This window comes from Paramisgurnus dabryanus, chromosome 15 (assembly GCF_030506205.2).
Source record: "Paramisgurnus dabryanus chromosome 15, PD_genome_1.1, whole genome shotgun sequence".
In the NCBI taxonomy this organism is placed as follows: Eukaryota; Metazoa; Chordata; class Actinopteri; order Cypriniformes; family Cobitidae; genus Paramisgurnus; species Paramisgurnus dabryanus.
Genome location: NC_133351.1, coordinates 32,406,427 through 32,418,065, shown reverse-complemented (window position 1 = coordinate 32,418,065; position 11,639 = coordinate 32,406,427). Strand labels below are relative to the sequence as shown.

Sequence of the window (11,639 nt, the reverse complement as noted above, 5' to 3'; positions counted from 1 at the left end):
GAAGAATTTTAAAACTTTATTGGTGGTAGTTGAGAAGAATTCCTTTTTCCATTTCTAAATAATTTTGAGCGCAATATAAATATATCATATTTTTATTCTTATTATATAAGAATACGCAATTTTTACAACATTTTTAACATATGGAAAATATACGTTAAGCGTGTTGTGTGAATTTCCTAATTACAAGCTTTTGATGAAATTGCACCAAAACTAAACGTGCATAAAAACATAAAAAAGTAATTTAAATAAGCGAAAAATCTTTTTTATGAGCTCAAAATGTTGAATATAATGTGCTATTGCTGAAAATTGCCCATCTCTAAAGGAGAATATTCATCTTTAAAGTTGAAGAAACAAAAAAGTACTGATAAGCATTCTCAAATATATATATTCTGCAAGCACTCAGTTGAGAAGAATTCCTTTTTCCATTTCTAAATCATTTTGAGCGCAATATAAATGTATCATATTGTTATTCTTATTATATAAGAATACGCAATTTTTACAACATTTTTAACATATAGAAAATATACGTTAAGCGTGTTGTGTGTATTTCCTAATTATAAGCTTTTGATGAAATTGCACCAAAACTAAACGTGCATAAAAACATAAAAAAAATCATTTAAATAAGCGAAAAATCTTTTTTATGAGCTCAAAATGTTGAATATAATGTGCTATTGCTGAAAATTGCCCATCTCTAAAGAAGAATATTCATCTTTAAAGTTAAAGAAACAAAAAAGTACTGATAAGCATTCTTAAATATATATATTCTGCAAGCACTCATTTATCCATAATGATGTAATTTATTTTTTAATAACATATTGTCGCTGTCGGGCAAAGATACTCTCTGGACACCAAGACCATGTCTATGGGTTCAAGAATAACAAAATATTGGCCATTTGAAACTCGAAAGTCATCACTTTATTTTGTCCCATTGTTTTCCATTTTGCGGGTGATAAAACTCCTGTGCGCGTCGTTCAAATTCATTGAAATTTTGTTCACTTGTAGTTTAACTTGTTGTTCACTTGTAGTCGAGGGGAACCAAGCTGACAGCCGCGACAGCAGAGATTGTCACGTACCTACAAAAGGGTACCTGCAGCGATATCATTCTGGCTTGGTGGGATGTCAGCCAGCGAGAGTCCTCTGATTCTGACCTTGTTCTTTTACTCCTCAGAGTCTAAAACCAGGAGGGCATATTAAGTATTCATTGTATTTTCATTTTAACAGAGCAGCTATGGTTGCGCGTTTCACACACCTCTCCAAACCACGTTGTTAACACTATGCTTGTTCGACTTCATGCGGCGCCACAAGAACCGACAGCCGGATGACGTCAGAGTACCGCGAGAATGATTCAAGAAATCATATTTCGCCTCGCTCTCGCGATACTGTGACGTCTTCCGGCTGTCGATTCTCGGGGCGCCGCATGAAGTCGAACAAGCCTATTGACAGCAGCAAAAGCTACACATGCGCTTTTAACTTGTAAAACTCAAAGGTGTATGGGTAATGTAGTCTCTGCTCTCGGTGGGACGAATTAGGTAGCTTGCATTGTGAAGGGCGCTTTGAAAAGCGGCAGCGCAGCCAAATGATTAAATTAAGCCTCTGATTTAAACAGATGTGCAAATGAGCGTTCTGGTACGCTAGAAGTACGTTCTGGGCGCAGGGAGAGGTGGTGGTACGCAAGAGCTATATTTGGAAGTGGCGGTACTGAGTACTGGCGCCTACCGGCCCACATTAAAGCACTGGCGGTAGCAAAGGTATAGACGGCCCTTTGAAAAGCAAAAGAAAGCTGATAAAAATGAGAAACCCACACTGAAATAAATTGGAGTATTAGGCTACTTAACAAAATCTAAACATTTTTCACTCAGAAAAGGCTAGTAAATATAAACAAAATTATCAGCAGCTTTAACTTTATTACTTTTTTAATTTTAATTCACTCTTTGTTTCAGCGATGTTTATAAATATACTATATTTTTGCATTTTGATTACAAACTGTTCTACACTGAAAAGAAACTAATGTAATCTTCATGATTTAATCACGTAAAACACAAGTCTAAACACAAGCACCACTTTTCTGAATGATGATAATCACAAACATCCCAGAGTTTGTAAACCAATTGTTTGTAAACATATTTAATGCTAACTACTTAAAAATTCAGAAAATATTTTTTACAGTGTATAAATAAAAAGACATGAAGGAAGTTAATTCCAAAATGTAATTAATTGTACATGGTTTAGCTGCTTGTTTTAGCAGCTACCAGTGACACAGAGTCAAGAAATTAAAAACCACCCACCCCTAGGTCTGCCAATTCTTTGCCAACCCCCAATGCTAATCGATCACCTCATCATCAGGGAATCAAAAGAAAACCGGTTTATCCAGTTTTCACCAGCGCGTTGGGTTTTAATTTCAACCCTTGCAGTTTCTTTGTTAAAATGCAATTTAAGCAAATAGGCCTAATACATACGCTGTATGTTATTTTAAATGAATGTTTATAACTTATAAAATTAAGTGGATATCAGGTAACTTAATTTGACATATGTTGATATAACCTAGGCTCTCAAGTCCCACGCATTCACCATGAGACAGACGCATTTCTGTCAGTTCACACGCTCACACACCAAACCTTGTAAGCTATTTATCACGCTGAGAAGTAAAATAGAACTTTTCCTGCTATACAAGTAATAAAGGAGGTGCTGGTATACAGAGCATTTCTGTCGAGTTTAGCAGTACATTTTTTAGGTGTGGTCAACTTTACGCAGCGCCACAAGAACCGACAAGCAGATGACATCAGAGTACCACGAGAAATAAAGCGGAGGAGGTTGGTTTTAAATCGCCCTCGCGGTACTCTGATGTCATCCACTCATGTTTGAGTCTGTATCAGATGAAAATACAGATTTTGAGGAACAACTTATTGTTTGGAGATTGTCAATGGACGTTTCTGAGTGGTATGTTTGTTTTTTCAGTGTGGACCTGCAAAACGCCAAATGCATAAAAATTAATTAATATTGTAATGTCTTAGCATGATATGTTTTCTAAAATGTTTAAAAATGAACAAATCAGTTGTGCGAAACTACACAGAATTTTTTTTTTGTTATGAAACATGTTCAATGGTTACAGTGCCTCATGGTGGGGTTGAACCCCTGGTTCAGTTTACCCCATCTGGTTCACTTTGCCCCACAGCCACCGTTTTGGGAAACTGCCTAGCTTAGTAATTCAGGCTAATCTTTAGCTAAATCATTCACATGGTTTTATACATTAGCCTATCACCAATATTTATGGTATAAATATTTAGACCTGGATAAATCTACTTTGACATAACAGCCATTATACCTGGTATGTATACATTTTACTTTGATAGGATAAATTTTTTTTTTTTTTTAAATCATACTTTAATCATAACTCTTTAATTTGTCCTTCTCTTTAACATAGCCAAATATAAATTATGGTTGCTACCTGTATTTGTGGTCACACGGCTACAAATCTGTATGGTTGCCTAGATAAAGGGGGTGGGTCAACTTACCCACTGGCTCACTTTGCCCCACTCTCCCCTACTTGGTATTGAGAAACGGGCATTGTTTATCGAAGCCGGAGCGCGAGCTACAAACTACAGAGCGAGTGCGCGGGTGCACAATGGTGAAAGAGCAACACACGATGTAAATAACTAAACCAGTGCTCGCAGTACAGACACTTTATATTTTAGCGTACTATACCTTCACTTTCTTTTGCGTGCCACCACTTCTCATGTTGCTGGTACTTTGCCTTAAAGAGTCAAAGGGCGTTTCTATGTGGCGCTGCGCAGACAGTTCGGCAACGAAGACATCAAAGTCCTGCGAGAACAAGTCGAAATGTTACAAATGGTCCGACTTTACCTTTGCTCTCGCGGTACTCTGATGTCATACGCCGACCAGTCAGCGCCGCACCATTTAAAGTCGAACACACAAAGCGTCAAGGCAGGGCCGCTGGAAGTCATTTTGAACAGGGGGTGCTGTGAATTTTTTTAACCAAAAAACCTATGAGCCTATAGGCCTATTTAAAATACATTTTAAAAATAAATACATTGAGATTTACTACTTTATTGTCATACACTTCAGGGCACACAGCCAGGGTCTGAAACACACAGACATCATCAGTTCTCAGATGAATATGCGCTATTAATCAGAAGCAAAAATACTTATCCCAGGGGGAATTACTTTCGTTACAATTTACATACAACATATAATATTATAACAACATATAATATTAATTAAACTTCACAGTTTTCAATGTCCATGCGGACGAACATATTTTACTTTCGTTTTTAAGTTAAGATCACACGTCGATTAACAGATGTAAAATATTCTCACATTAACATACCTAGTATATTTTTATATAGATCTTTTTTTACTAAATAGTACTATTACTGTCTTTTTTAAACATATAAATAATTCATAATTTGAACAAAAATAATAATGGGTTTAGTTCTGATATTGTATACTTTTATAAAGAAAAACATGGTGTATAATTACATTTTTAGAATAGGCTTTATATAAGGTTTGTACTGTAAAAATACTTTATGTGTTACAAACAAAAGATAAAGAATTTACAAACGTGTGGAGAGCCATTTCAGCACTTGGACAGCGAAATGTTTTTTTTTAAAGCATTACTTAAAATGTTTTCTCATCTCACCATATCTACAGGTGCAGAGTCATTATATACAATAAATCCGTTGGGTAGCATTTAAAAAAAAAAACATTTAAAAGTAGATGCATTTGTTTAAAGCAAAGCATTTATTTACTTAGCTACAGATGAAGCAGCTCTTTGCGCCTTCTAACGTCTCATAATTGGTCATCATTTATGTCCAAGAGACTCAATAATAATCTGTTACATTTTAATCCTTTAATTTTTCATATTAAAAAGCGTTTTTGTGCTGCTGCGCATCCATGTATGTAATAAACAAACCCGCGTTGTCATTCCGTTAATACGCATATTATCAACGCGCTCTTTACTCGAACAGAAAAAACTCGCCTCGCGAATTGCGCCGGTTGTATAATAGAGATTCCAAAGTCTCTCATGAGCTAGAGGACTAATATCCAGGGAGTTCAGTATTTCTGTGTGGGCATGCATCAGGGAAAGGTGTGTGAGTCTTTTCTGGGTCATGGTGCTGCATACCAATGTCTTCAAAAGATGCAAGGCGGAGAAAGTGCGCTCGGATGAGGCCACGGATAGGCACAGTAATGAAATTAAAATCCAAAATACACGTAATAACCTACGTGTGTCAAAAATAATTTCCTAAAATATTCATAAGTAATATATCAATTGTGCAAAATATTTTAACTTAAAAAAAAATATTTCTCGCCTTCCCGCGACCATGCGTCAAGGTCTGGAAGAAAATGATACCTGCCCGGATCCCACGCACGCATCTGCAGTTATATACATTTTACAAAACCAGTATTCATTAGATTTTAAGAACTTTTTTGCCACTTTTAAAACTGTAAAACTAAATAAAAAAGATATCATATGCCGAATAAGCATGTAAGCATATGTTTTCTTGTTCGCTCCACGCAACACGGGTTTAAACGCCGTTTTTTTTCTAAAGAATAATGTTTACACTTTATTGGTGGTGGTTGAGAATAATTTATATTGCTTGCAGAATAATGTATATTGCATTTTAGCGCAATATAAATGTATCATATTGTTATTCTTAAATTAAAGAATACTAATATATTTTTTACAACATTTTTAACTTTAAAACATACATATAAAGATGCTTTGTACAATAGCTTTGCTTCTGACAACAATTTTCTGTAATAAATCAGTAAATGAATCACAAAATGTGTTGAAAGTGGCGAATAAAATGCTTGTCAATTCAAACAAAGGTGTATAAAACCGCTTTAATTAACAATAACTAAACTGTGCTCTTTTGCATACCTCTACTTTTCTCATGTCTTTCTTTATACCACCTTTATCTTTTTAAAATCTTGCCACTTTTAGAAATAATTTGTTTGCATTTTTTGTATACTGCACACTTTATTTGCATCAACTATACCCATAATAACATTTTCTACGTTTTTCTTTCAATAAAAATAAACATATTTATTATTGTCTTAACTTAAAACTTTGTTTTTTAATTTATAAATTAGATTTTATATAAAAAAGTTTTAAAAGTGTTGACTGCGAACGTCTGAGATAAGATATCTGGAAGGACAATAATAACAAGGATAATATACGCCTATAATATATGTACATTTTTAATTAAAATGTCTGTTCTATTTCTAGCCATTTATTTTGTTTTGACCAACTAAAAAATACATAAGTGACATTAAGAGATTTTATAAAGTTACTTTAATCCATTATTTTAGTAATATATTTACAAAGCCACTGAAAAATATTTTTATTGTTATGAATAACGGCTGAAAGGATTAAAAAAAAATCATAACACTGACTGCCTATATGCGCAAGAAAGGTATTATTAAAGTTTTAAATATGTAAAACTAAATAAAGATATCATATGCCCACTGTACAGTATGTAAGCATGGGCACTTGTTTTCTTGTTCGCTCTGCGTGGGTTTAAACGCTATTTTTCTAAAGAATATTTTTTTAACTTTATTGGTGGTGGTTGAGAAGAATTCCTCTTTCCATATGTATAGCATTTTAGCGCAATATACATGTGTCATATTATTGTTCTTAATATATTAAGAACAATAATACTAATATATTTTTACAACATTTTTAACTTTAAAACATGTATTTTTATACCACATGAATCTCTTTAAAATATTAATACTTTTAGAAAAACGGACATAATTATTAATATTATAAACAAACAATGAAACGGTGTCAAAATTCGACAACACAAATAATTAAGATATTCATTGTAAATAGAGTTAAGGGTATTAGGCTCACACTAAATTCTTTGTTGCACTTAGTATAAATGCCCATTGCACGTACAGTCATCTTAATATATGTATGCGCTGTTATGCTGGCAAGAAGGGGTTGACGTCACTTTGCTGTTTTAATAGAAATATTAAATATTCAGCAATGCCCTTATTAACTTCTGGAAACAACCGCAATGACAACGCATATAAAAATGTAGTTTTTTATGCGCCACCTGGTGGATTTTCTGTGAAGCGAAACACATTAAGGGAAAAGGGAAAGTAGCCCCCCCGAAAACACTTGCAGAATTCTGCGTGACTCCGCGAGACGATTTGGCGAATGTTGCGGGAGAAAACGCGCGTTTTTAAAGGCCACATCTGTACATCGTAAAACCCCCAGCGGATATGGTGTGTGTGTGTGTGTGTGTGTGTGTGTGTGTGTGTGTGTGTGCGTGTGCAATGGCTGTTATCACGTGGTGCGGACCAAACGACCAACGCTGCGGGGGTTGTGAAGCGAAGAATGAGTTCTGTATAGATGAGAAGTTTTTCCTTCTGAACACAGAACCTTTACCAAAAATGTAACCCCGGATTAACACATCACAGAACAATTTGAACAACCGTGTCGGATTCGTACACACCAGAGGTCTGTTTTATGTTTTGCAGAAACTGTGGAAACTTTTGATGCTGCCAAGTAGGGATGCACGATATTTATCGGACAGATAAATTATCGGCCGATATGGGCGGGAATGACGTCATTTTTATCGATCCGATAAACAACTAAAATACGATAACTACATCTGATACAGTACGATTGCTGGTAAATCAATAAATCTGTCTGCTTTATCCTCTTTCCGGAACTGACTACACCTCAAACTGTCGCGCTCATTATGCGCTCAACTGTCGCGCTTACCACGTCATCATCTGTAAACAAACATGTCTTCGCCGGTCTGGAAGTTTTTCTCGGTGGCAGTGGAGGACAATGCTTTTGCTATTTGCAAAAAATGTTCAGCAAGGGTTCCGAGAGGAGGAAAAAATTCGTCAAGTTTCAACACATCCAATCTTATATCGCACTTGAGAGGTCGTCATCGCGGCGAAGATGTACTGAAAGAATACGAAGCCGCGGCAGCTGCAGCTAAAGTTAATAGCGCGAAGGCTAAAACACCGAGCGTCACTGTACCCATTCAGCGAGCATTTGAAAATGCTAAAAAGTTTTCCAGAGACAGCGAAAAGGCAAAAGCTATAAACGACAAAGTGATCGAATTTATAGTCCTCGACGACCAACCGTTCTCCGTAGTAGAGGATCTGGGTTTTCGCGGATTAGTACAGCATTTGGAGCCACGTTACACCCTTCCAAGCCGCCGCTTCTTCTCTGATGTTTCCCTCCCTGCTTTGTATGAGTCAGTCGCCACACACATTCATAATTTGATCGACAAAAATGGACTACACATAAGTTTCACCACGGACATCTGGACATCTGATGTTAGTCCGGTGAGTATGCTTAGTTTAACGGCTCAGTGGTTGGATGAACATTTTAACATGCAGAAAGTTCTGCTGCACGCACAGGAGTGCTCCGGATCGCATACCGGGGCAATGATATGCGAAGCTTTTGAAGCAATGTTAGAACGGTGGAGTATAACAAAAGACAGAGTGCATGTTGTCCTTCGGGATAATGCACGCAATATCATCAAGGCCATGCAGGACTGTGAGCTTGCAAGCTTGGGCTGTATGGCACACACCTTACAGCTCGCGGTAAACGAGGCTGTGCTGAGCCAGAGAAGCATAACAGACTGTATTTCGATCTGCAGAAAGATGGTAGGCCACTTCAAACATTCACAAGTTGCCACCTCCCGTCTGCAAGACTTGCAAAAACAACTGGGCATGAAAGAGACGAGGCTTCAACAAGACGTGCCCACCAGATGGAACAGCACGTTCTATATGCTGAGAAGTTTGTTGGATCAGAGGCGAGCCCTTGCAGCATATGCGGTAGATTTTCAATTACCTGCTTTTTTGAGCATACAACAATGGACATTAATTGAAAACATGATGACCATTCTTGACCCATGTGAACAGCTGACAAGAGACATCAGCTCATCTACAGCCACAGTAGCTGATGTGATCCCCTCCATTGTAGCATTAAAACGTCTGTTAAACAAGACCGTTGCAACAGATCATGGAGTTAAAACTTCAAAGACCACTCTACTGCAAGCCATAGAACAGCGATTCAGTCATATCTATGGAGAGCCCCTGTTTTATCTTGCTACAATCTTGGACCCCAGGTATAAGGACTGCTATTTTGACCAACCAATGAAAAGAGAAGTAACAGAAAAATTGCAGACCATGATGAGCTGTGCATCAGAGAATGCGGATGAACCAAAAGTTAAAAAGACCAAGACAGATGGTGGCAATGTTTCCTTGCTAGCAATGTATGAAGAAATCCTTCAAGAAAACTATGATGTCACGAAAGAGATGACCCAAAGCCGAACAGAGGGGCAGGTAATTAAATTGTTTATCTAAGTTAGGTTTATTTGTCTCTAAAAATAGACCAAAATGTAACAGCCTAATTTTTTCTTTGTTCATTGTCTACTTTAGATAAACGTGTACCTCTCGGAGCCCCCAATTCCTAGATCAGAGAGCCCCTTGGAATACTGGAAACGCAACAAATCCCAGTTCCCAGACCTTGCTTCACTTGCAAGGAAATACCTGTCAGCCCCTTGCACCAGCATTGACAGTGAACGCTTATTTTCTGCTGCTGCAAATGTTATGGATGAAAAAAGAAACCGAATTGGATGTGAGAAGGCAGAGATGCTTTTGTTTATCAAAAAAAATCTGCCACTAATGCCTAATGTAACAAATAGAAAAGATGATGGACATTAAACAGAGAAGTGAAAAATGTGCACTTTATAGAAGGTTGAGACAGGTTGGGTAGTGCAAATTGGAAATCAAATTATTATTGTTTATATTTTTTATGTTAAACTATATAATTTCTATGCCCGATGCACTTCATTTTTGTTAAGCATGCACTTTTCTGTATTTTACAAGGTTGACAAATGTCAATGCATTTTATTTATTTAATTATTTTTATTTTTTATATTTTAAAAAAATGTCACCCTCATGCGGTAGAATAGATGCATTTCTTGTTTGTTATGCATGAAATACTTATGTTAATGACTAATGAGTTGTTAATTGCAGATAAACCAGAGTTCCATGACAGGTTCTGTTAAACCCTTTCTGTCACACAATATTGTGGTTTATTACACACAAAAACATTTGATAAGTCAGGCCTGATGTTTGCTGTTAAGGCCAGAGCTGCAAAAATATCAGTTTTATCAATGCACTTTTGTTTTTAAGATGTATTTAAGGTTGACAAATGTTAATGAATTTTATTTATTTTTTTAGTTTAAAAAGGATACCTACCTCACCCACATGCACTAAAGGTAGAATAGATGCATTTCTTGTTTGTTATGTGTGAAATACTTATGTTAATGACTAATAAGCTGTTAATTGCAGACCAGAGTTCCATGACAGGTTCTGTTAAACCCTTTCTGTCACACAGTATTGTGGTGCCTTACACACAAAAACATTTGATAAGTCAGGCCTGATGTTTGCTGTTAAGGCCAGAGCTGCAAAAATATCAGTTTTATCAATGCACTTTGTTTTTAAGATGTATTTAAGGTTGACAAATGTTAATGAATTTTATTTTTTGTTTAAAGACATATATACCTACCTCATCCTCATGCACTAAAGGTGGGATAGATTAATTTCTTGTTTGTTATACAAAAACTTCAACTTAAAGTAATTTAATTGCAGATAAACCATAGTACTGTTAAACCCTTTCTGTTACTAAGTATTGTGGTGTATTACACAAAAAATAAAAAGTGGAAGAGTCAAGGAGTAATGTTTGCTGTTATAGTTGTGCCAGAACACTAAAATATCAGTTTCATCAGTGCTTTCATCTTGGATTTTTTTATTCTCGTAGGAGCACAATCTGAAAGTTATTTCGAAAATTATAATGTAAAAAATTGCACTTACTGGTTATCGGTATCTGTATCGGTATCGGCTATTAAGATGACTTAATTATCGGTTATCGGTATCGGTCAAATTTTCTCTTATCGTGCATCCCTACTGCCAAGGTGTCCGAGTTCGCAAACAAACTATCAAACGCAACGCGGCGGAAACAGTGGACACGAGCCTTTTGTTGCTGAGAAGGAGATTGAACTCAGAAACAAACAAGCAAGCAAAGTTGTCTACGAAACTACGGATTCTTGAAAAAGATGGCACAAAGATCATTCGAACGACTACGCAATGGCCAGAAGGGGTATGTGTACGGGACCGACCTTTTTAAAGATATGCTTAAAAAGAACTACAAGCGCGAGATGTCCAATCTACTATGTACTGTGATATACAAAGATGCCAATGTGTGCATGCCTCCAAACTATTGCGAAGCTAACGCCGGTCGTGTAACCAGACTCAAGGAAAAAACAGATGGTGTGAAAAGTATAGATGGCTCTCTCAATAACATGGTACAGACGGTTGTACAGGCCCAAGAGGAACCCCGTGTGATTATTAGAAAGGCCCTAGAGATATTTTATGAATGTGACGAGGCCGAGTTCTACATCATCAATATCATACTTATGTCGGCCTTTGTAATTGACGTATGCATTGATATCCTTGTAAAGAAACGAGAAATTAATGTGTGTGAAATCATAGAAAATGCCGTAGATTTTATGTTTGAAAAGGGTCTTGGATCATGCATGCACTTTCTATGGTATCTAGATAATATCATAACGTTTAATAAT

The 11,639-nt window shown here is 36.3% G+C and overlaps 1 protein-coding gene across 1 annotated transcript; it reads left to right on the top strand.

Moving 5' to 3' along the window:
- Nucleotides 1–7,652: 7,652 nt before the first annotated feature.
- On the top strand, nucleotides 7,653–10,716 carry LOC135782863 (zinc finger BED domain-containing protein 4-like). The gene is made up of 2 exons (XM_065293355.2): nucleotides 7,653–9,336; nucleotides 9,433–10,716. The coding sequence occupies exons 1-2, from the start codon at nucleotides 7,777–7,779 to the stop codon at nucleotides 9,715–9,717; spliced, it is 1,845 nt and encodes a 614-aa protein (XP_065149427.1). The 5' UTR covers nucleotides 7,653–7,776; the 3' UTR covers nucleotides 9,718–10,716.
- Nucleotides 10,717–11,639: the final 923 nt, after the last annotated feature.

Bases quoted from the DNA above. Each gene is read 5' to 3' on its own strand.
- LOC135782863 (XM_065293355.2), top strand. From the start codon at position 7,777: ATGTCTTCGCCGGTCTGGAAGTTTTTCTCGGTGGCAGTGGAGGACAAT. The intron at 9,337-9,432 runs GTAATTAAATTG...TGTCTACTTTAG, and splicing joins AAAGCCGAACAGAGGGGCAG to ATAAACGTGTACCTCTCGGA.